General features: G+C 46.9%; 1 protein-coding gene across 1 annotated transcript in view; it reads left to right on the top strand.

The window, feature by feature from the left end:
* Window positions 1-1,132: 1,132 nt before the first annotated feature.
* The window catches only part of POU2F3 (POU class 2 homeobox 3), a 225,978-nt gene continuing 200,129 nt past the window's right edge, over window positions 1,133-26,981 (top strand). Inside the window, exon 1 of the mRNA XM_077457374.1 lies at window positions 1,133-1,251. Coding sequence (XP_077313500.1) covers window positions 1,224-1,251 — 28 coding nt within the window. The 5' untranslated portion in view covers window positions 1,133-1,223. The remainder of the gene's footprint in view (window positions 1,252-26,981) is intronic.

Below are 26,981 nucleotides of genomic sequence, written 5' to 3'. Positions count from 1 at the left end.
AAGCCACTATCAAAGAAATCTGGGCTTCCATAATAGCAGTGCCACAGGCTGATCGCCTCCATGCCACACCCCATTGATGCACTAATTCATGCAAGAGGAGCCTGACCAAGTAATGAGTGCATACTATACTGTACATGGGCATACTTTTGAGTAAGCCGACATTTCTGTATTAAAAATCCTTTTTTTTTATTTTATTTTTGTAATAATCACATTTTCTGAGATACTGAATTTTGGGTTTTCACTAGCTGTAAGCCATAATCATTGAAATGAAAAGAAAGAAAATCTTGAAATATCACTCTGTGTGTAACACATCTATATCAAATTTATGGGTTTTACTTTTGAATTGAATTACTGAAATAAATTAACTTTTTGATGATATTCAAATTTTATGAGATGCACCTTATACAGGTATATAGTTGCTTGCAAAGTTTTGTCCAAAAAATTACGACTTCAGAAAACTCTCCATGTCTCTTGCTAAATACCTTGGACTGTCTACTTTCCAAAAAAGGGGTCATTTTGGGGGTATTTGTACTGTTACTGTCCTGACATTATAGGGCCTCAAGAAATGAAATAGGCCATCAGTGCATGAGGATTGATCAATTTTCAAATAAATATATACCATAGTTTGTACTGGTTTCACACAAACTGATGGTGATCAAATACCACTTAAAGAAATTATATAAATGTAATTTGTGTACAGTGTTGCATGATCACGCAATTTCCCAGTTACAGTTGCTGAATAGCAAAAAAATGCTCTGGTCATGAAGGGGGTCAAACCTTCCAGAGCTCAAGTGGTTAAACTACATGGGTTGTTATGTAAGGTGAGAGTTCGCATATACTTACATTTTTGTAATATACTGCAAATATTAAAGTGTCCTCTAGATGGCAGTGTTTGGAAATGTCTGAGCAGCCAGCGCAGGTGACAGGTAAAGCAAAGATTGGACAGGTGTCTGCCTTACAAATGGGCTAGGAAGGTGTGCCAACTGCCAGCTGCTCCCATCCCTTTTTCCTGCTCTCCTGGCCCATCACGCTATGCAAATAAATGTTTTGCATGGGCTGGTAGCCAAGGGCGCAGGATGTTGCCTTGTGCAGGAGAGGTGTGGTGGTTTTTTAAATTGGAATTCTGTGTGCCCTCCTAGTGCCAGCATCTGCCCCCCTGCCTCCAGCACCTCCATGCCATCCACAGCACGCAGCAGGGTACACAGCACAGAGCCCTCAGCAGGATGGTGAATGTGGACTATTGTCACCCAGGTATGCTGCATTGTCAGGACAGTGATTGATCTGCTGGGATACTGGCATCATTTGGATACTCTGTCATGTGTGTACTCGTCTCTGTTATGCTAGGATGCCATTTGTGGGAAAACGACATATCAGACCACCTGTTGGCATGAAGCATCACTGTCCAGTGCACACATCACTGTGGTCTGTACAAGCCATGTGATGATGACACAAAATAACATCTGATTACTATAATATATATATATATATATATATATATATATATATATATATATATATATATATATATATATATATTATATCGTTTATTAAAGTAGATCTAAACCCTGGATGGCATTTAGTTTGCTAAAGTATAAACTGTTATGGTTTTATTTATTTTTTTAGAGTATTGTTTTTGCCTTTTTTCAACTTTTTTCCTCTTCTTAGTGCTGCTGATCCAATGCAGCCTTTCTGTCTGCATTCTTTGACTCCAGCAGGGGCTGTAAAGTGTTGCCCAGGTTGGGCTTCCTAATGATGCCAATGCCAGAACGTATACTCGCACAGTGTTCCTTGGCATGGTCATTATAGTCCCCACTGGAAGTGAATGTGAACACTTAAGAGCAATTAGGAGACAGGGATAAAGTGTTGTCACTCCATAACAACAACCAGGTATTGTGTTAAACTGTACGTGATTGCCAACACATTTTTTTCCTTAATTGCCTCCTTTTGATCTGTTAAATATGCCTTTGAAAGCATTTTGTTATATCTGTTAGACAAGCGCAATACATTAATAAATAAAAAGCTGTTCATTCAGCCAGAAATCTTGTGAGCTGATAACCTCCTGTGCTTTCTGCCTCTGGATTGTTTTCTGTTAACTATCCCTGAGGACTACAAAACACCTTCCCCTGTTATGGAGAAGAGGGGGACGTGTTCTGTATTCATGATAGTGTTATGTAGTGCTAACACACTAGCTGTCCTGGGGGGACAAGGCTGTTTAGTACAGCTGTCAAACTACCCTGTTTCCCCTAAAATAAGACCTAGCGTGAGTGTCGGTGATGGCTGCAATATAAGCCCTACCCCCCCAAATAAGCCCCACCCTCTTTCCCCGAAAATAAGCCCTACCCTGAGAATAAGACATAGAAGGACTTTAACTAGGGCTTATTTGGGGGGTAGGGCTTATATTGCAGCTATCACCGACAATCACACTAGGTCTTATTTTAGGGGAAACAGGGTAGGACAGAAAGTGTGTTAATGATGGGATTAACAGGATAAAATAAAGGGGGAAAAAGGAAAACTAGTGCAGCCGCCACACTGGTAACCTGCAATATTATAATTTTTTTCCTTGGGATTAGATATGCTTTAGGAAATTTTAAAATATTGAAAATGACTTTTTAAATTATATTGATGGTTTGAAAATGTAAGTTTTGTAGTCATTTACGTTTTTCTTTTTGTGATATTGATTAGTTATGCAGAATGTGTGTGTAATATGCATATCAATGTGCAGAAATGTGAACAATATATTCTATATAATTGTCAATATATGCTGATTATTATGAATCCAGGGTTTAGAACTTTATTCCTCAACTTCATTACAGCAGCTATTTGTTAACTCTCCTCTGGTGTGTCATTTCATCACAAGGACCCCTAAAGCATCTCATCTAGGGTAAGATACTTTAGGGGTTCCTCCAGAAGTTGCTAGGGGCAATATCTTCTTCCTGTAAGTAACCATTGACACCAAGGATCTTTTTTTTATCTGTGAGGGGGGTATGCTTCCCACTGACCACCAATAAAAGGAGCATTTTAACCACTTATAAATATAATGGGACAATTTTTTCACTGATAGTAAGACTTAATCACTCATGTGCCACATCCATATAGCTTATTCAGGGCCGTCTTTAATATTGATTGGTAGTGATGGACGAACTTCCGACGGGACGTTTCGCGAACGCGAAACGCGAACGGACACAAACGTTCGCGAAAACGACCGTTCGCCGCGGGCTCCATTGACTTCAATGGGAGGCGAATTTCGCAAACCTTTAGGTCGAATTTGCGGCCACGGGGTAATTATTAGGGGGTAGCACGTAGTCCCACCACCTGGACAATAGCATAATACATGTATGAGGTGAATTTGGGATCGATAACTACAAGCATTTTTTTTTTATTTGGGAAATTGTTCTGACAATTCAGGACTATGGAGCTAATGAAGGCAATGGAGGAGAGGGAAGGTCAGGGACCAGGGTAGGCAAACAAGAGGGTGCAGGAGATACAGAGCACTGACAGCAGCACCGTAATACAGAGCACTGACATCAGCACCGTGACATACAGCGCTGACAGCAGCTCCGTGACATACAGCGCTGACAGCAGCTCCGTGACATACAGCGCTGACAGCAGCTCCGTGACATACAGCGCTGACAGCAGCTCCGTGACATACAGCGCTGACAGCAGCTCCGTGACATACAGCGCTGACAGCAGCACCGTGACATACAGCGCTGACAGCAGCTCCGTGACATACAGCGCTGACAGCAGCTCCGTGACATACAGCGCTGACAGCAGCTCCGTGACATACAGCACTGACAGCAGCTCCGTGACATACAGCGCTGACAGCAGCTCCGTGACATACAGCGCTGACAGCAGCTCCGTGACATACAGCGCTGACAGCAGCTCCGTGACATACAGCACTGACAGCAGCTCCGTGACATACAGCGCTGACAGCAGCTCCGTGACATACAGCGCTGACAGCAGCACCGTGACATACAGCGCTGACAGCAGCTCCGTGACATACAGCGCTGACAGCAGCTCCGTGACATACAGCGCTGACAGCAGCTCCGTGACATACAGCGCTGACAGCAGCTCCGTGACATACAGCGCTGACAGCAGCTCCGTGACATACAGCGCTGACAGCAGCTCCGTGACATACAGCGCTGACAGCAGCTCCGTGACATACAGCGCTGACAGCAGCTCCGTGACATACAGCGCTGACAGCAGCTCCGTGACATACAGCGCTGACAGCAGCACCGTAAGCAGCCCCAGGAGGAAGTCAGCACAGCACAGGGATGGTGTGATCCCCTCATAATAAGAACCCCCAGGAGGAAGTCAGCACAGCACAGGGATGGTGGGAGCCCCTCATAATAAGAACCCCCAGGAGGAAGTCAGCACAGCACAGGGATGGTGGGAGCCCCTCATAATAAGAACACCCAGGAGGAAGTCAGCACAGCACAGGGATGGTGGGAACCCCTCATAATAAGCAGCCCCAGTAGAAATATGACACCGCTCAACCTCTTCAAAGAGGAGGGTAGGGGCATATAGTACGGTGTGCTTTTTTGGGTCAGGGAAGTGAGCCAAATGAATTAAGAAGGTCTGTGTGCTTGATTCCAAAAATTGTTTATAGACATATACATGGTCTACTGATCACATGTGTTGAATTCCTCCGAGATCCATGCCTCATTCATTTTTAGAAATGTGAGGTAGTTAACACTGTGGTGAGCTAGGCGAGTACGCTTATCGGTCACAATCCCCCCTGCTGCGCTGAACGTCCTTTCGGACAGGACACTGGATGAGGGGCAAGCCAACAGTTCGATTGCAAATTGGGCAAGCTCTGGCCAGAGGTCAAGCCTGCCCACCCAGTAGTCTAGGGGTTCATCACTCCTCAGAGCGTCCACATCGGCCGTTAACCCAATGTAGTCGGACACCTGACGGTCTAGGCGTTCCCTGATGCTGGATCCGGATGACACCTGTCGATGGGTCGGCTGAAAGAATGACCTCATATCCGAAGTCACCAACACATCTTCAAACCGGCCTCTTCTTGCAGGCGCTGTTGGATTGGTACCCGCAAATCCTTCTCTGGGAGTGGGAATTGCTCCTCTGCCAGCGCACGCAAAAGCAGAATGCAGCATTTCTCGAAGCAAGGCCTGGAAGTGCTGCATTCTGACAGCCCTCTGCGACGGCGGTAACATTTCCGCCATTTTGTGTTTGTACCGGGGATCTAAGTACGTTGCCACCCAGTACTGGTCCTTGACCCTCATGCTTTTTATACGGGGGTCCCTATTAAAACACTGGAGCATGAAGGCCCCCATTTGCACTCAAGCGGAAGGTATGTGGTGGTGGTGGTGTTGTTGGTGGTAGTGTCTTTGGGGGTGCACATAGCAGAGAGTGAAGAAGAGGGTGCAGATCGAGAGGATGAGGAGGGTGCAGAAGAATAAGGCTGAGTGAGCCACTCAACCAAGTCTGGTGCGTCCTTTAAAGTAATTGAACGCACCTTCTGCAACTTCCCACTTTGGCTCAAGGCTGTTGCTCCTGCCCTACCCCTACCACCCCTGCGGAAGGGCCTGCCTCTTCCTCTGCCTGTCATTTTTTAAATCACCCTGTGACAAAACTCTTAGTCCCTATACCGCTGAAGGACTGCTGCAGTATAGGGCAGCGGTCAGCAGTAGTGCACGGCAACCCTATGTATTGTGGACCGATAGCGGTCCTTACAGAACAGCAGACTGTAACGCACTCAGGCCTATGTACCGTAGCACCCTATACCAAGTTACCAGTCCTTATAAGAACTTTTGTGGACCAAGCAGGTTGTGTGTTAGTGATTAGCAGACTGTACGTCAGTCCCTATACCGCTGAAGGACTGCTGCAGTATAGGGCAGCGGTCAGCAGTAGTGCACGGCAACCCTATGTATTGTGGACCGATAGCGGTCCTTACAGAACAGCAGACTGTACTGCACTCAGGCCTATGTACCGTAGCACCCTATACCAAGTTACCAGTCCTTATAAGAACTTTTGTGGACCAAGCAGGTTGTGTGTTAGTGTTTAGCAGACTGTGCGTCAGTCCCTATACCGCTGAAGGACTGCTGCAGTATAGGGCAGCGGTCAGCAGTAGTGCACGGCAACCCTATGTATTGTGGACCGATAGCGGTCCTTACAGAACAGCAGACTGTAACGCACTCAGGCCTATGTACCGTAGCACCCTATACCAAGTTACCAGTCCTTATAAGAACTTTTGTGGACCAAGCAGGTTGTGTGTTAGTGATTAGCAGACTGTACGTCAGTCCCTATACCAATGAAGGACTGCTGCAGTATAGGGCAGCGGTCAGCAGTAGTGCACGGCAACCCTATGTATTGTGGACCGATAGCGGTCCTTACAGAACAGCAGACTGTAACGCACTCAGGCCTATGTACCGTAGCACCCTATACCAAGTTACCAGTCCTTATAAGAACTTTTGTGGACCAAGCAGGTTGTGTGTTAGTGATTAGCAGACTGTACGTCAGTCCCTATACCAATGAAGGACTGCTGCAGTATAGGGCAGCGGTCAGCAGTAGTGCACGGCAACCCTATGTATTGTGGACCGATAGCGGTCCTTACAGAACAGCAGACTGTAACGCACTCAGGCCTATGTACCGTAGCACCCTATACCAAGTTACCAGTCCTTATAAGAACTTTTGTGGACCAAGCAGGTTGTGTGTTAGTGATTAGCAGACTGTACGTCAGTCCCTATACCAATGAAGGACTGCTGCAGTATAGGGCAGCGGTCAGCAGTAGTGCACGGCAACCCTATGTATTGTGGACCGATAGCGGTCCTTACAGAACAGCAGACTGTACTGCACTCAGGCCTATGTACCGTAGCACCCTATACCAAGTTACCAGTCCTTATAAGAACTTTTGTGGACCAAGCAGGTTGTGTGTTAGTGTTTAGCAGACTGTGCGTCAGTCCCTATACCGCTGAAGGACTGCTGCAGTATAGGGCAGCGGTCAGCAGTAGTGCACGGCAACCCTATGTATTGTGGACCGATAGCGGTCCTTACAGAACAGCAGACTGTAACGCACTCAGGCCTATGTACCGTAGCACCCTATACCAAGTTACCAGTCCTTATAAGAACTTTTGTGGACCAAGCAGGTTGTGTGTTAGTGATTAGCAGACTGTACGTCAGTCCCTATACCAATGAAGGACTGCTGCAGTATAGGGCAGCGGTCAGCAGTAGTGCACGGCAACCCTATGTATTGTGGACCGATAGCGGTCCTTACAGAACAGCAGACTGTAACGCACTCAGGCCTATGTACCGTAGCACCCTATACCAAGTTACCAGTCCTTATAAGAACTTTTGTGGACCAAGCAGGTTGTGTGTTAGTGATTAGCAGACTGTACGTCAGTCCCTATACCAATGAAGGACTGCTGCAGTATAGGGCAGCGGTCAGCAGTAGTGCACGGCAACCCTATGTATTGTGGACCGATAGCGGTCCTTACAGAACAGCAGACTGTAACGCACTCAGGCCTATGTACCGTAGCACCCTATACCAAGTTACCAGTCCTTATAAGAACTTTTGTGGACCAAGCAGGTTGTGTATTAGTGTTTAGCAGACTGTGCGTCAGTCCCTATACCGCTGAAGGACTGCTGCAGTATAGGGCAGCGGTCAGCAGTAGTGCACGGCAACCCTATCTATTGTGGACCGATAGCGGTCCTTACAGAACAGCAGACTGTACCGCACCCAAGCCTATGTACCGTAGCACCCTAGACAGACCAAGTTACCAGTCCTGATAAAGAGCTTTGTGGAACAAGTGAGTTGTGAATGATTAGCAGACTGCAGCAGAAGGGCAGCAGTCAAGTATAATATTCTTTCTATATTTGGAAGAAAGAATATTATACGTGTACAAGCCTATTACCGTACCACTGATACCAGTCCTGAAAAGAACCTTTGTGGAACTAATAGTAACAGCAAGTCTTTAAAATTATCCTCACTGCCTGACACACTGCTTCCTGCCTGTCCCTATACAAATTGGCAAAAAAGAGTAGGCTGGAACGATTAGCTGGAACAGCTCTTTTGTGGACCTGATAGTAACAGCTAATGATGATGATGATGATGATGATGAAGAAAGACTAATCTGGCTGAGCTGTCCCTAAAATAGCAGCATACAGCGCTCTGTCCCTTTATCTAAACTGACAAAAGAAACTCAGGCTGCTGACCTAACACCTATACCAGTCCTGAAAAGAACTTTTGTGTACCAAATAGCTAGCGTTTTCTCTGTCCCTACTCCACACAGGATCCTTTCCCTACAGTGACAGAAGAAAGAATGTAAAATGGCCACCGGATCGGGTGTATTTATAGGTTAGGGGGAATGTCCAAGTGTCCATGAGCTGTCATGTCTCAATTGGTTGTCCTGTAACACATGATAAACGTGTCACGAAAGGTTAAAGTTCTTGTATACATTAAACACGTAAGTCCGCCGGGGCGAACGACGGAAAAAGGCGTTCGAACCCGCGGACGGCGAAAGTCGGAAATTCGCCGCGAAACGACCGCCGGGCGAACCGTTCGGCCATCACTATTGATTGGACCCTGGGCAAAATTTTTCCTTAGGGCCCACCCTCCCCCCATGCAATTTCGCTCTCCACCTTCTCTGAGACATACAATAAAAGTAGCTAGACTTAAAATCAGTTTACTGTATCAGATCAGGCAGCGATTGTGATTGGTTGCCAGAGGTTACAGCCTATCAATACTGCTTAGTGACTGGTTGGTAGAGGTTACAGTACTCCTTAAGGCTCACTGATTAGTTGCTAGAGGTTACAGCACATTTCTGCTTGTTGATTGGCTGCTAGAGATTGCTGTACAGTAATACTGCTCAGTGGTTGCTATAGGTTACAGCACATCTTCTCCTCACTGCAGGGGGGCATGATATACCTATGAATGCTGCCTTTATTTACATATCAATGCAGTTGGCCTCAGCTATTTACATATGCATGTCACTGCTATTTACATATGAATGCCAGTATTTACATGTAAACACAGGTCTGCAGGTGAGTCATCTGTACACAACAATAGGGCAGAGCTGGGCAGCATTAGTAGCAGCACAGGACTAAAACTTCAAGGGACAAGGGAATGTAAACTGGGATAGTTGGCAAGTATGAAGCAGCTGCTTTGGGCCCCACAACATTGACAGGGCCCAGGGCAGCTGCCCCTTTTGCCCTGCCTTAAAGACGGCCCTGAGCTTATTAGGTCAGCCTTTGGAGGCAGATTGTAACAAAAATATCATTTTTTTTTTATTTAAACATAAACATATAGACATATACAGTATAAAAATGGTATAAAAAAGGTATTGTCAACTAATGGCCAGACAGTGGCCAGAAACAGATGACATTACATTTACCCAATTGAAAAAAATGACGTTCAAAAGTATGACATCAGATAATCCATGAGCCCCTGTGCATCTACGTGTTTCACTTGACCACGTCTTCAGGACACACATTGGGGTTATAGGAACAGGTCTTGCTTCTCTGGACATATGTCACTGCCTGTACAGGACTTTCCCTGGATAGGCACCACAGCACTGGAATAACCAAAACCAGGGTCCAGACTTGAAATATACAGCTCAATAATTCAGCCTCTAGGGGCAAACGACGTCTGGTAAGGGACACTTGTCATAAACATAAATCATATACTTGCTGCACTGATATAGATGGTCACATCCACGTCAGGCAGTAATTACAGCCCATTTACAGCATTATAGTTGCATGGAGATCATCTAATTCACAGCTCCAACTGCACTGATCCATTGAGGGCCAGCACCTGTAGATGTGCCTGTATATCTTCCCCCAAGGATGTCATCCAATTTCTTTTGCTGACACTTCCAATGAATGTAAGAGAGAATTTTATTGACCACCAATGTAAGAGAGAATTTCACTGACCACCAATGTAAGGAGTATTTCACTGACCACCAATGTAAGAGATAATTTTACTGACCACCAATGTAAGAGAGCATTTCACTGACCGCCAATGTAAGGAGTATTTCACTGACCACCAATGTAAGAGAGAATTTTAATGACCACCAATGTAAGAGAGCATTTCACTGACCATCAATGTAAAGCAGCATTATACTGAACACCAATGTAAGGGAGCATTTCACTGACCACCAATGTAAGAGAGCATATTACTAAGGAAGAATTTCACTGTTTCACCATCAATGTAAAGCAGCATTATACTGAACACTAATGTAAGCAAGCATTTCGCAGACCACCAAAATAAAGGAGCATTTCACAGTCCAACAAAGTAAAGCAGGCATTATACTGACCACCAATGTAAGGAAAGCCTTTCACAGACCACCAATGTAAAGCAAGTATTTCACAGATCACCAAATGTAAGGTAACATTTTACTAACTACCAATGTAAGGAAGAGTTTTACTATTTACCAATGTAAGGGAACGTTTTATTAAGAAAGAATTTCACAGACCACCAATGTAAGGCAAGCTTTTCACAGACCACCAATGTAAGGCAAGCATTTCACAGAACACCAGTGTAAAGGCACATTGTAAGAGAATCCTTTCATAAACCACCAATATGTTAACATGTCACTGAACACCAATATAAGGGAGTATTTTACTGACCACCAATATAACAAACGCTTTTCATAGACCATGTAATATAACATTTGAAGAATTTACAGACTACTAATGTAAGGGAACATTTCACTGACCATCCAAAGTAAGGAAGAGTTTTGCTGACTACAAATGTAAGAGAAACCTTTCACAGACCTAATCTAAGGGAACATTTTACTAAGACAAATTTCCTTGACCACCAATGCCTTAAAGCATTTCAAACACCATCAATTTAAGGTAGCATTTTACTAAGGAAAGATTTCACTGATCACTAATGTAAGGCAAGCATTTCACAGACTATCAATGTAAGGGAACATTTTACTGAACATCAATGTAAGGAAGGACTTTCTGACCACCAATTTCAGGAAAGCCTTTCACAGACCACCGATATAAGGTAGAATTGCACTGAATACCAACATAAGGAAACATTTTACTGACAGTGACCACCAATTTAGGGAAGAATTTCACCAACCTCCAATGTAAGGGAACATTTTACTGACCACCAATGTAAGGAAGAATTTTATTGACAACCAATGTAAAGGAGGCCTTTCACAGACCAGCAATGTATGACAGCATTTCACTAACCACCAATATAAGGGAACCTTTCACTGACCATCAATGTAAGCAAAGATTTTACTAAGCGAGAATCTCACTGACCACTAATGTAAGCCAATAATTTCCCTTGCCACCAATATAAGGGAGCATGTCATTAACCATCAGTGTAACGGAATATTTTACTGACCACCAATGTAAGGCATGCATTTCAAAGACTACCAATTTAAGAGAGCATTTCACTGACCACCAATATAAGGGAAGAAATTTCACTGACCACGAATGTAAGGCAAGCATTTCACAGATCACCAATATAAGTTAGAATTTCACTGAACACCAATTTAAGATAGCATTTTACTAAGGAAGAGTTTCACAGATCGCCAATGAAAGGGAACATTTTACTCACCATCAATGTAGGGAACATTTTACTGACCATCAATGTAGGGAACATTTTACTGACCATCAATGTAGGGAACATTTTACCGACCATTAATGTAGGGAACATTTTACCGACCATTAATGTAGGGAACATTTTACTGACCATCAATGTAGGGAACATTTTACTGACCATCAATGTAGGGAACATTTTACCGACCATTAATGTAGGGAACATTTTACTGACCATCAATGTAGGGAACATTTTACCGACCATCAATGTAGGGAACATTTTACTGACCACCAGTATAAGGGCCACTTCCCTAAACACAAATAAAAGGGAGTATTTTTACATTGATCATCATAGTAAGCAATCTTTTCTACATTGACCACCAATGTAAAGAAAAGGAAACACTACACATTTTACTATTTGCAATTATATTTTTGTTGTTATTATTATTATTATTATTATTATTATCATAATACAAGATTTAACCACTTGACCTCCGGAAGATTTACCCCCTGTATGACCATTCCAATTTTTTAAATACAGCACTGCGTTACTTTAACCGACAATTGTGTGGTCATGTAACGCTGTACCCAAATTAAATTTGTCTATTTTTCCAACAAATAGAGCTTTCTTTTAGTGGTATTTGATATTTGGTATTTTAGTGGTTGTATCTGAGATCTGAAAGTTATTTCATTGGTTATTCCAAGTTAAAGTGGTATTAAACCCAAAAAGCAAACATTTAATATATTGTAGCCTAATAAATTCTTAGTTGTGATGGCTACATTAGTTTTCTTTTTTAGGCTTTCTTTCCTTTATGTCCACCTAGTGATCCACCTAGTAGGTCTGTTGTTTTTCAACAGAACAAGCTCCCCTGCAAAAAAAGTGTTTAAAAACATTTACCACTGAACAGGGTACTTATATTGTTCAGCTTTTATTTATTCATGTTAACCTTTTATCCCAGTAGCAAAAAAAAAACAAAAAAAAAAAAAACTGTTGCTATAACTGTTTGTGTAATTGCAGTGTGAGCTAGAGTTTGGCTTTAGTTTGATAGTGTGTTTCAATCTGCTAGTACATTTAACACTCCCTTCCTCCCAGACTGACAATGCTACTGTCCAAAGGAGCCCCTGTGCTCCTCCACCCAGAGTGGAGGCACTCTAATACAGGTGATGTGTTCCTGGGCAGATCACCAGGTAAAATCACACAGATCAGAGAGGAGAAAAAAAGAAAACGAATGCAGCCACCACATTTTAGAATTGGTAAGCTGCAATAGGCCCGTACACATGATCAGACTTTTTGACAACAGGCATGCAAATGAGCTGTTTTAAGGCAACACCCGACCGTGTGTATGCTCCATCAGACAAACTTTTTCAGTTTTCATCTGACTTTTGTTAACTGCGTGAACGGACAAACTTTCCGGCAACAAAAGTCCAATGGACGTTTCTATGCAATACAAGTTCACGGGCAACGCCCTTTGTACAAAAATCCACGGGAAAGTTTGTACAAAGTCCGCTCGCGTGTATGAGGCTTTAGAAGACCAAGCGCTTTAACCTCTTACTTGATTGCAAGCCTGCGCAAACTTTTGTCCAACAGACTTGTGTAAACACGATCGGAAAGTCCAACAACAAACATTTGTTCGTGGAAAATCTGAGAACCTGCTATCCAACATTTGTTGCCGGAAAATCCAATCATGTGTACGGGGCATAAGCGCTTTCTTAAGCCCCATACACACTATCATATTTTCTGCTGATTTTTTCCTTCAGATTTAACAAAACCATATAATATGAGGTCAAACCTTAGGAGTTCCAATGTGTATGCAATCAGGCAGGCGCTTGCACTACATGGTTTTGGTAAATCTGAAGACAAAAATCAGCAGAAAATCTGATAGTGTGTATGGGGCTTTAAGCCTCATATACACGATCGGACTTTGTACAAACTTTGTGGATTTTTGTACAAAGGGCGCCAGCCGTGAACTTGTATTGCATACACACAGCAGGACTTTTTCAGCCAACTTTCACCAAATCAAATTTTCTGCTCTTTACCGTCACCTTTGGTCAACTTCTGTATTGTTGTCTGATCTTTTGCATTGGTTCTGAGCATGTGTGTTTGTACTATGTCAAAAAGTCTGATCGTGTGTATGGGCCTTTAGAAGTCACTAATGCTTTTAAAAAGGCCCATACACACGATTGGACTTTTTGACAACAAACATGCAAATGAGCTGTTTTAAGGCAACATCCGACCATGTGTGTGCTCCATCAGACAAACTTTTCTGGTTTTCATCTGACTTTTGTTGGCTGTACGAACGGACAAACTTTCTGCCAACAAAAGTCTGATGGAGCAAAGTCCGATCGTGTGTATAGAAAACTATAGGACTTTTGTACAAAGTACAAACACGCATGCTCAGAACCAATGCAAAAGATCAGAGAACAATACAGAAGTTGACCAAAGGTGGCGGTAAAGAGCAGAAAAAACACGTGATTTGGTGAAAGTTGGCTGAAAACGTCCTGTTGTGTATATGCAATACAAGTTCACGGTCGACGCTCTTTGTACAAAAATCCACTGGAAAGTTTGTACAAAGTCTGATCGTGTGTATGAGGCTTAATGGTTATCCTTGTTTGCTTGATAGAAGAGTATAATTTCAACTCAGAAATTGAGTTTATTGTTCTAGGAAGAAGAACCCACAGAAGCTGTGAGAAGTAGATTACAGGTACTCCTCACGTAATGACCAGGTTCCATTCCAACGACCGGGTCGTTAAAAGAATTGGTCCTTAAACAATGAGCTAGAAGTAATCAATATTTTAAGCATTCTTAACTACTGTACTGTAGTGTGAAAATAGGTCTAAACACAAAACTCCAACTCAATAACATTGCTTTAATTTGCATAAGTACAGAACACAAATGAGAATTCCGTATACAGTACAGTACAATGACGTATAGTGCGTCATTCAGGTGGGGAGAGCTGGTCGTAAGTCCAAGCGGTTGTTAAACAGATAAGTCATTAAAAGTGGAGTATATGTACAATACATATACCACATGTTTAGAAATATAGACTGCACTGTATGTGTGTATTTTGCAATATGGTTTCATTAGCTTAGAATGTGGGTGGAGCAGATTTGCGCAATACATTACAACAGATCTTATATAACTGAACTTAGTCATTATTTTACATTACAGAGGTGCCAGTTTGGTGTAAAAGTAAATGATTTAGTTGCTTGGATGAAAAGATTCTGTTTTTCATGATGCAGTCTTTGGAGACTTTTTAGTTAATAGGCCAATATCTGCAGTCAGCACAATTGATTTTTTTCTTTTGGAAAACAGTAGTTTTGGATCATTATCTGCACACACTTGTGCTACTTTATTACTGCAACTGACTCTTGTGTGTTCCTCAGATTGGTAAAATTGGCCTTTAAATAGCCAACAAAAATTTAGAGCAAGTATGTGAAGCTTTTCTCATTTGCATATCTACAACTTTTGCTGGATTTCCCGTTCAAAAGAACAGAGAATCCAGCCAATGGGACAAAGTTAGGAATGGTGTAGGGGGTTACCAAAGCAAGGGACTGAAGCAAAGATCCCTGGGGGATTTCTTCTACATGAGTAGGGATGAGCTTGGTGTTCGAGTCGAAAATATGTTTGACTCGAACATCGGCCGTTCGCACGTTCGGCGAATACCGAACTTTATGGGCCATCGCGCCAAATTCGTGTGGCGCTCACGGCCCACAATGCACTGCGCCATCGCAGTGCATTGCTGGCTCATGATTGGCCAAGCATGCACTGTGACCCCACATGCTTGGCCAATCACAGTGCCAATCACAGCCAATCACAGCGCCGGCAGCAAGGAGAGCCATGATTATATGATTATAGCCAATTATAACTCAGGCTGTGTAGTACACGCCCACACTATTTAAGGCCGCCAGCGCGGCGGCCTTGTGTAGTGTTCCGGCGTCTGCAGGAGTTAGTGGGTGTTGTCTGTGTGCCTTCAGCACAGTATACACCTGTATCTACATATATTGCTCTTCTCTAATTGAGCCATCAGCCATCTGCAGGAGTTTGTGGGTGTTGTCTGTGTGCCTTCAGCGCAGTATACACCTGTATCTACATATATTGCTCTTCTCTAATTGAGCCATCAGCCATCTGCAGGAGTTTGTGCGTGTTGTCTGTGTGCCTTCAGCACAGTATACACCTGTATCTACCCTTTGTTGCTGTTGTCTAATTGAGCCATCAGCCATCTGCAGGAGTTAGTGGATGTTGTCTGTGTGCCTTCAGCGCAGTACACACCTGTATCTACCTATATTGCTCTTCTCTAATTGAGCCATCTGGCATCTGCAGGAGTTAGTGGGTGTTGCCTGTGTGCCTTCAGCGCAGTATACACCTGTATCTACCTATATTGCTCTTCTCTATGTCAGGTCACCTGAGACCAGGTGACAGATGCACTCCGTAGGAGTCGGAACTGCACCGCTAGGTAGTGGACCTTAGGACTGACTGCTGCGGATTGTACCCAGGGAGATTCAGGACACAGGTCTACAGGATCACTAACACAGATCCCAATGGGAGCTGGAGCATAGATTCCCCAGGACGCAGAGTCTAAGAGCCAGCGGGTGTTCGCCAGAGCCTCCAGTGGTGAGGATGGACTTCGCTGCAGTCTGGCTCCAGGTCGTGGCCCCTAGGGTCTCACAGCTCACGATCACAGTAGACTACAGGAGAAGGAAGGAGCAGGCTGGAATGACAAGGATAGTAAGGGGATAAGGCCGAGGTCAGGGCAACTAGCAGACAGGAACGCCAGAGTACACGTCAAAGGTTCAGGTTCACAGGCAGACAAGGATGGTCAGGGACATGCCAAAAGGTCAGGGTCACAAGCAGACAGGAATCGTTGAGAACACACCAAGGTTGGTAACAGAGACAAACAGAGCACACGGCAAGCAGGAAACAGAAAGCCAAACACACAATGAATACACAATGGTTGATCAGCACTGCTGGCTTGCAATGCACAGGTTAATATAGGGTTCCCTGATAGGGCCTGGGGTGGAGCCACGCTTAGAGGAGAGGTTATAAAAACCACCAGGTGAAAGTGGCTGGCCTCTTAGTCTGCACACATGAGGGGAGGTAAGCAAACAGAGGAAGATCACTGCATAACCATGACAGTACCCTCCCTCTTACGAGGCCTCCCCCTCCCCCGCCTGGGTCCAGGCTTAAAGGGAAACTCCAGATGGAACCTCCTCAACAGACGAGGAGCAAAGACCTCAGATGCAGTGATCCAAGACCTCTCCTCAGGACCAAACCCTTTCCAATGCACGAGGTACTGAAGAATGCCTTTACGGAGCCGAGAATCCAAAACTTGACTAACCTCGTATTTTAGATTATCCTCAGAGACTGAATCCGAGGTAGAGTGAGGACAAGAGGACTTGAGGACTAAAGGCTTTTTAGAAATGGGTAAGGGCATGAGAAGATCAGGAGTCTGAGCAGGGTCCCCCACACCCTTAAAGATGAGCTGGACATCCAGCACAGGACCACCAGACTGGGCAGAGGTCAGTGGATCCCTAAGGTCAGGTGACATGTCACAAGAGTCAAGCTGGATAGGTGAAACACAAACAGAATGCAGAGAGCCCTGAGAAAAAGATTGAAAACCCCACCTGGCCGAATGAGGCAGTCTATCCAAAGGATGGATTGAGCCTCTTAAACGGGGTTGGAACGGACATACCGTATATACTCGAGTATAGGCCGACCCGAATATAAGCCGAGGCCCCCAATTTACCCCCAAAAAAACTGGCAAACTTATTGACTCGTGTATAAGCCGAGGGTGAGACATGCCTGTCCATCCCTGTGTGTGTGTCCGTCCATCCCTGTGTGTCCGTCCATCCCTGTGTGTCCGTCCATCCATCCCTGTGTGTGTGTGTGTCCATCCATCCATCCATCCCTGTGTGTGTGTGTGTCCATCCATCCATCCATCCCTGTGTGTGTGTGTCCATCCATCCATCCATCCCTGTGTGTGTGTGTCTCCATCCATCCATCCATCCCTGTGTGTGTGTGTCTCCATCCATCCATCCCTGTGTGTGTGTGTCTTCATCCATCCATCCCTGTGTGTGTGTGTATCCATCCATCCCTGTGTGTGTGTGTCTCCATCCATCCATCCCTGTGTGTGTGTGTCCGTGTGTGTGTGTGTGTGTGTGTGTGTGTGTGTGTGTGTGTGTGTCCAGCCTACCTGTGTCCCGAGCCTGTGTCCCGAGCCTCCGTCCCGTGCCTTGCCTCCTTGCCTCCGTCCCGTGCCGTGCCTTGCCTCCTTGCCTCCGTCCCGTGCCGTGCCTTGCCTCCTTGCCTCCGTCCCGTGTCGTGCCTTGCCTCCGTCCCGTCCCGTGCCGTGCCTTGCCTTGCCTCCGTCCCGTGCCTTGCCAGGATCGCCGCTCTTCGTCGGCGCCTCGGCGGCCATTCTAAAATTCAAAAGCCGCGCCTCCGCCTTCGCCTGTGATAGGCGGAACACTGAATTTCCCAGCAGCCTGTGTTCCGCCTATCACGGACATCGTCTCATCCTCGTCCGTAGTACGAGGATGAGCGGATGTCCGTGATAGGCGGAACACTGACTGCTGGGAAATTCAGTGTTCCGCCTATCACAGGCGAAGGCGGAGGCGCGGCTTTTGAATTTTAGAATGTCCGCTGTCTGTCTGCTCGACACGCTGATCGAGCAGGCAGACAGCGATGACTCGAGTATAAGCCGAGGGGGGCACTTTCAGCCTCAAAAAAGAGGCTGAAAATCTCGGCTTATACTCGAGTATATACGGTAGTAGCAGTAGGGTGAGGCCAGATTACAGAAGGTCCTGAACAAGAAGCAGGAAGCTCATTGGGCATGGGCTGGACTGGCATAACTGGTGCAGATGCCGACTGAATAGTATTGTCAGGGGGGCGTGGCTTGGCAATGACCGAGTAAAGAAGTGTTCAGACGGAGCCCCGGCCTAACCCGACCTTCTGTGGCCCTAATGCAACGTTCTAGATCGTTGGGCATGGCATGAGCACCCCAAATCTCTATAAGACCCGCTCGACCTCCAGAGGGACCAGAACGCAGACCTCCCAGCCCAGTATCCAGAGCTTCTTTGGAGGCCCGGAGAGGCGACTCGTGGGAGACATAGCAGCTGCACCGCACGAGACGCGTATGACACAGTCCCCAGAATCTACCCGGCACACTGCATCGGCTCCTCTGGGGGAACCGGACAGCTTCACAGGGACCCCAGCGGCATTTCATTCAGACACGCCGGACCCCGCACAGACTCAGCTGGATGCTGACCTCCGAACCATGCTCCGGGCGCTTCCTACGAGAGCCGACATAGAGGCCTTGCCGACCAGAGCCGACATAGAAGCGCTCATCCAGAGGATAGAGGAAGCGCACAGCAGAGACATCCAGGAAGTGAGGACGGAGCTCTGCACAGTCACCGACCGAGTGGCCTCCGGGGAAACCCGTACGTCAGCACTGGAGACCAGGCTACAGGCCCTGGAACAGGCACGGGATTCGCATGAGCTGGTTGGCCAGGAGATGCAGTTACACTTAGAAGAAATGGAAGATCGCAGCCGCCGCAACAACCTGCGGCTGCGGGGGATCCCTGAGGCCACAGGACTGGAGGACCTAGCAGCGACGGTAAAGGCAATATTTCAGAATCTCCTGGACCCCCCACCGCCATCCCTTGAAATCGGCCGGGTGCACCGTACTCTGGGACCCAGATCGACAGACCCCTCTAGACCGCGGGACGTACTATGCCGCCTGCACCACTTCACACAGAAGGAGGCCATTATACGCAAGGCATGGGACTCTGGAGAGATTGAGTTTGACGGGGCTTGCATACAGATTCTCCCGGATCTACCCAGACCAACGCTGCAAAGGAGAGCAATGCTGAAGCTGGCAAGGAGACACGGCTTTACCTACCGCTGGGGATACCCCCTGGCAGTCACCTTCCGTAAAGCGCAAACCTCCTTTACTCTTTACGATCCCCTGCAGATCTGACGGAATTTTTCACTTGCATAGGAGCAGCTCCGGTGCAGGTCCCTAACTGACTGTTGAGACTCCCTAGAGGTCCGGGACACTATAGCCCAGCTGTGGGCAGACCTTCTCAGCCCCCACGAATGCAGAGGTCCAGGGGTCGATCCCGCACCAACGCCAATATGGAGTCACGTGAGTCCTAAAAGTCACTAACGTTTTACTTGGCGACACTGTTCATAGCATATAGACAGACTACATTCCCTATTACTGTCCTAGGTGTTATGCTCCCCTCACCAGACGTCCTGCGGACGATTCAGACCTTCACCGATTGGCTCCTCCCCTCGGTGTGTTTTGCGGGGGCTGCCGGAGCCGCCGCAGCGACACGACATTCGGTGCTGCTGCCCCTGTGCCCCCGTCTCCCCAGCTTGCCACATTATGACATTCTCTCTGGCCTGTGCCTTCCCCCCTTCCTGAACTGATACAGCACTGATATCCCAGGACACGGGAGACACCGCTGAGAGCCACGGTCATATTCTATTCTACCTCGGATCCAGGACCCCCGGCGCCCCCTGGGCAGACCCCGATTGATACGCCTGGGAACTGTGACTTCGGGGGTGACTTCCTTCCCTGAGAAAATGACACAACTGAGGGACTGGACCCCACTATCCATTTTGCAACACAATACCCTCACCGCTGGCAACAAAGGTAACACCACTGCTAGCCAAACTCAGGAGGCATCTCGCACCACCTGCAGTTCCTGACAACCAGAGACACCAGGACACTCAACCTGTACGCCTTCTGCCCCATCAGACACATTAACCCATGACTTGGAAGAGCTTAAACCACAAGGACTGCCGCAGACCTCCTGGTGGAGAGGACCCACACACTGGCACGTATATCGGTCACGGGAGTTCTACCAGAGGGTGGGGATTACACTTTTGGCAAGAGCACATGCGGGGACAGGACCCTAAACCCACGATACGGCAGACCCCAACAGGACACCGAGGAGGTGGGTACCGCTGGAGAGGTGAATTTACACCTAGAGGGGCGACACCCCCGGGGTGCTCCTGGGGGAGGGGCGAGCTGGGTGGGTGAAGTGATTGACACTGCTCTAATGACGTTGCCTGGTAATCCCGGGAGGGACAATACCGCAGGTCACCCTTCCCGACCCCGCCTCGCCCTGGAGAGGCATACGAATGCCGCTGGGTTGGGTGTATACTGACGGGGCTGGGGGATGGCACGGGGGGAGGCCAGTCTACACGGGGACACACCGCTTACGATGACTCATCTTATGCATTCTGCTATATTTGCTATAATTATGTTGCCTATGTTCATGTTTAACCCTTTAGGATACTTAGCAGCTAAAAAACAACAATTTTTTTTTTTTTAAATGAAAAAAAAAGCGATAAACTGCATGCTATGATACTGTACATCTTGCACTACACATGCCTGTCTATCATATCCCACTGACCTCACAATGATGGCCCACACCTATTGAATTTAGGAAGGGTCTGCGCGGTTGGGAAGGGACTGGGAGACTCCCAAAGGCCCTTGCCAAACACACCCCCACTTACCCCCAGTCTCCCTGGGGAGCGTCATAGCATAAACCTTGCTAACACTTTAGACTATCAGCCTAACTGGTGGACGACTGTTGTGGGCACTCAGCCTGCGAGGATGCGCCCACGCCATCTTAGAACTAATACCATCTAGAGGATTCTTATCCTCACTACTCCATCCTTTGCCCCCTCCTACGTCTAGTATTGACCTTTCCTGCCCCTTTTCCTCCCCCACTCTCTCTTCCCCCCTGCCCACCCGTCACCTAGCTTCCCCACTCCCCCCTAAACCATGGAAGATATTAACATTGTTACGTTAAATGCGAAGGGACTGAACGTCCCCGAAAAAAGGAGAATGCTGCTTAACGACATGAGGCGCTTAAGGGCAGACATTGTCCTTTTGCAAGAGACGCAGTTCCGTGACAATACCCTACCGATCCTCAAAAACAAATACTACCCGATGGTATATCACTCGACATATACGGAAGCCAAATCCCGAGGGGTGTCCATTTTGATATCAGCAAAAATTCCCTGGACCCTGACAGCCATACTAACAGACCCGATGGGTAGATTTCTATTCCTCAAAGGCCTGATTGGAGATGTGGAGGTGACCACGCGACAAACACCCAGCAGGACACTTTCATCTTTCTGCTCTACAGCGATTTTCTGTGGAAAACACCTCTATAGGGTTCATCACATGGTCAGACCATGCCCCAGCCATCCTGCGCTACACCCTGACAGACTACCAAAGAAGTCAAAGGAAGTCATGGCGGCTCAATGAAAGCCTCCTGAAGGACCCCGACACCCTTGCAGATGTAACGAGAGAACTCTCTAACTACTTCAACACTAACAGCGGACCCGACAGCGAAGAGGGCCTAGTCTGGGAGGCACATAAAGCGGTAATACGCGGGGTACTTATTAAACACGGCGCAAGACTCAAAAAACAGAGGACAGCCCAACTGACCTCACTACCTAACAGACTCCAAACCCTGGAATCCAGACACAAACAAACCCTGACAGACCCACTGGGAAGAGAACTTGACGCATTACGCACGCAAGTCACTGACTTGCTTAACTTTAAAGCAAAGACGGCCCTACAAATCTCACACAAAAAGATCTACGAATCGGGAAATAAATGCGGCAGACTACTTGCTCAATTCCTACGTGACCAGAGAACAGCCTCTTACATACCATTCATACAATCCTCGACAGGACAAAAGGTAGCCCTGCCCCTGCAAATAATACAGGAATTTAAATCTTACTATGAATGACTCTACAATTTGAACAGCTCACCTCCACCACTTGAACATATAATTGACTACATTGTCACTTCCCACATGCCCACCCTCCCCACCGAATCACGTGCAGTATTAGAGGCCCCCATTACGGTAACCAAAATACAAGCGGCAATTAAGAACACCAAAATCGGTAAAGCCCCCGGGCCTGATGGACTTACACTCCAGTACTATAAGATACTGTTCCCGGCGTTGAGCGATCATCTGGTTAAGATGCTCAACGGCCTCACCAAAGGAGGAAACTTACATGCCACCACACTACAAGCCCATATATCAGTTATACCGAACGAGGGTAAGGACCCATCCAACTGCGGAAGCTACAGACCCATATCCCTTCTCAATACAGACCTTAAATTGTTCACCAAAGTAATAGCTACCAGACTACAGACCCATTTGCCCCAACTGATCCATCTGGACCAATTAGGTTTTGTACCAACAAGAGAGGCAAGGGACAACACCACAAAGGTCCTGAACCTGCTCTATTCAGTCACCCGTGCCAAAACACCCAGCATATTCTTAAGCACAGATGCTGAGAAAGCGTTTGACCGCGTCAGTTGGGCGTTTATGTTTGCCACTTTGCGACATATAGGCCTGGGTGACAATATGCTAAATTGGATATCTGCAACATACAAGACTCCGTCGGCTAGAGTCAGGGCCAATGGTGTACTCTCAGACCCATTTCCGATCACCAACGGGACAAGGCAGGGCTGCCCGTTGTCTCCTCTCCTGTTCGCCCTATCCCTCGAACCGTTCCTTTGCCATATACGATTAAACCCCAACATCTCGGGTGTACAGGTTCGCCAAACCCAACACAAGGTCTCAGCTTACGCGGATGACCTTATGTTCACGCTCACCACCCCCCCGATTTCCCTTTCCAACCTCCTGCAGGAATTTACCACATATGGAGCTATCTCCAACTTAAAAATCTATTTTGCCAAATCGGAAGCCATGGGAATGGAGATTCCACCGACCCAACTTGCCCACCTACAATCTAGCTTCAAACTGAAATGGACGACAACCGCTCTGAAGTATTTGGGTACAAACATACCCTGCAAGTTTACGCGGCTATATGAACTTAATTTCCCGCCCCTCCTGAACACAGTTAGGACACTAATGACCAAATGGAGCACGGGCCTACACTTGTGGATAGGCCGCTGCAATATATTAAAAATGACGATCCTCCCGAAATTCCTGTACCTCATGCAGGCACTACCCATTCACATACCGATGTCCTACTTTAAGCGGGTACAAACTGCGTTCACAGAATTCATCTGGGCTAAGAAAAGGCCACGACTCTCACACAAACTTTTAGTCCTTCCCAAACAACATGGCGGACTTGCGCTGCCAGACATCCGCACATATTACCAAGCGACACACCTAGGAAGACTCATAGACTGGGCCCGGCATAATGAGTCCAAGCTTTGGACACAACTAGAACAACACCAAAGCGGGATCCCCCTTAACAGAGCCCCCTGGTGCTACTCGTCCTTACCAGCAGAAGACATACGACACCCACTGATTGGCAACACATCGCAAATTTGTGCCCGCCTTATAGCAGAGAACTCCGTATCATCTCCTAACTCGCCTCTTTTCCCCAGGTTTTTGCTGGGAATTCACGACCCAGTATTCCGGAGACTGGCAGATGTGGGCCTATTTCAATCCTCCCACTTCAGTACTAGGGGTAGATGGTACACAATAGCAGAGCTCTCCGAGCCCACAGGCCAGTTCGGACTGGACTTCCTGAGGGCCCGCCAACTAGGCCACTTCCTCCACTCACTGACTCCCCCTCCTACAGAAGATTCCCCCCTCACGTTATTGGAGGAATTATGCAATGCCACAGGCATCGTAACACACACAGTCTCACAAGCCTACAATTTACTGAACGTGCCAAAAGCTGACTTTATACCTCCAGGCTTACTTAAGTGGGAGTTGGAACTAAACTGCCACTTCAATACTGCCAAAGGACAATGGATACTCAAATTTACACATAAATCCTCTATATGTGCCAAAATTCAAGAGACCAACTACAAAATCCTGTCGAGATGGTACAGAACCCCAGAATTGCTCCATAAATTCTACCCGGCGGCGTCGGACAGGTGCTGGCGATGCCGGGCAGATAAGGGTACACTGTTACACATTTTCTGGTCATGTCCCGAATTGCATCATTTCTGGAAGGTAGTGCGGGAGGTCACCCAAAAGTTTACAGACCGTACGATACCGGAAGACCCCGCGTTTTTCTTACTACACACATCTGACACCCCGGAAAAAAAACATACAAAAAATCTCTGATTAGACATTTGCTGGACGCTGCCAAAGCCTGTATACCGCTACAGTGGAAGTCCACACGCCCCCCCGACAATAGCCTCATGGGTGGCTAGAGTAGAAGAAATAAGGTGGATGGAGGACCTAGTCCTTACCGCGCAACATAGACAGGAAGTGTTTTCTGGAACCTGGCAGCTGTGGATTACCTTTATCTACTCGGCTGAAGGCCAGGCGCTGAAGGGAACCACATCAGATACGGGGGGTCGTACTCCCCCTTCATATGTTCCCCCTTCAACCTTAACCCCAACCTAAGTAACACCAATATAACTACCCCTATCTAAAAAATTCCCTGCAGCTATCTCCTTTATAATCACCCCAGTGACGTAACCACATCTCTCAATTACCCACCCTCCCTCCAAACAGCCTCCAGTCGTCCCCCACCCCCTCCCTCTTACTGCACTTATCTCTTGCCTTCTCTTAGGCATTCTCTATAACTGCCCCCCCCACCCCATAAGAGGAGCTATTTATCCCCTTCCACTAAAAAGAAAAATTAAGGAGCCGGACTCACGACCCCGACAATTCACACCGAATTAACCCTACACACAATTACCCCTGTAAGGGAAAGAAGGCCCTGAGATGGCTCGGAACACTCAGCGACGCCTGGGTTATCGGAACCAACCTACATTAGAAAAGATCACCAGGGAGTTAACGATAACCCAAACCTGCCATACCATGGTTTTTCTCTCCTTTGTCACATATTACGGTTATATTCAGTTACATAATAACTTGACCTGTTGGTCTCTGCATTTTCTGAAAAGGATGCTTATCTTCTGTCTCATGTAACGTTCTGTAATCTGTCAACCCGATTGGGTCATGTTCCTGTTATAAATAATAAAAAAAAAGAATAGTATTGTCAGGTGTAGCGACCATCTCAATCGCATCACAGGGCATAGCGACTGTGGAACTTGCAGACAAGTTAGCTTGGCTGTGCGTCCAAGGGAGATTAGGGACAGGCATAGGTAAATGGTTATGCAAGCTGGAGTGAATGATCGACTCAGGCTCATAGGTGGGTCCCTCATCCAGAGTGCCACATGACCTAGAGAGTGCACCAGTCCGACTATTGGCGGACACATCCCAGAGATCGCTATATACATTGGGAAGAGCAGAAGATAATGGGATGGTGGCAACAGGAAGTTTCTCTTTTGGGGTAACCTTGAGTAGGCAGGAAGAGGAACAGGAGGAACCCCAAGCCAGGATCTGTCCAGCAGTCCAGTCAACGTGTGGAGAATGGAGCCGTAACCAAGGAAGACCTAATATGATAGGAGATGAAGCCTTAGGTAAGACAAGGAAGGATATCCACTCCTGGTGGAGTGTCCCTACTGACATCTTAACAGGAAGGCTCTGGAAGCGGATAGGGCCCCTTGGGAGAACAGTGCCATCAATCACCAAAACCACCAATGGCATTGTAAGGGGCAAAAGTCTCATGGAGGATGCAGTTTCCCAATCCATTAAATTGGCAGCGGCTCCGGAATCCAGATGTGCTGAGACCGAACGAGAGGAAGCACCGACATGAAGCAACACAGAAAGAGAAGACGAGAAGGTGAAGGTGATATTTCAGGGTATAATACTCCACCTTCCAGATGTATTAGCCCTGAGCGTTTTTCCAGACCAAGAGAACAAGTATCACGGAAATGACCTTTGGCCCCACAATAGAGGCATAGGCCCAGAGTTCTGCACCTAGCACATTCTTCGGGAGATAACTTTGTCCGGCCCAACTGCATAGGTTCCTCAGCAGGCAGGGGGTGCTCCTCAGATCAAAGAGAAGGGACTGGGAGCTCAGGCTGCCTAAAGAACGGGGAGTGCTGGCGTCTTTTTTCCAGTGCCCTCTCCTGAAAGCGAATATTGATCTGGTTACACAAGGTGATGACACTATCCAGATCAGCAGGAAGGGATCTTCCTGCTAATTCATCCCTCACTCTATCAGAGAGGCCATGTAAAAAGGTTGCAACTAGGGCCTCATTATTCCAGCTCAATTCAGCTGTGAGCAGGGCTGGTGCAAGGATTTATGACACCCTAGGCGAAAACTAATTTTGCTGCCCCCCTGGCTACACCCCTGACCCCAACCCCTTTTCCCTGCCCATGTATACCTCACCTTTTTAATGAAAAGCAGCCTCACCAGTGCATATCAAATTAGGTCTACCAGCACCCATCACTGCAGCCTACCAGTGCCCATCAATTCATTTTCTACTTGCTTCCATTCATTCAGGAGTTGGGACACAGACATAGTGGTCCACCGCCGCTGCGCCTCTGACACTATGTGTGAATGGAGCAACGGCTGCTTGCTGCAGAGAGAAGAGAGTAGGAACCCCAGTGGCTGGGCGCCCCAGCCAGCAGGGCGCCCTAGGCGG

Source organism: Lithobates pipiens, unplaced genomic scaffold, assembly GCF_037356315.1.
Source record: "Lithobates pipiens isolate NorthernLeopardFrog02 unplaced genomic scaffold, aLitPip1_a1.2 Scaffold_27, whole genome shotgun sequence".
Taxonomy (NCBI): Eukaryota; Metazoa; Chordata; class Amphibia; order Anura; family Ranidae; genus Lithobates; species Lithobates pipiens.
This window is presented reverse-complemented; position numbering and strand designations above follow the sequence as displayed.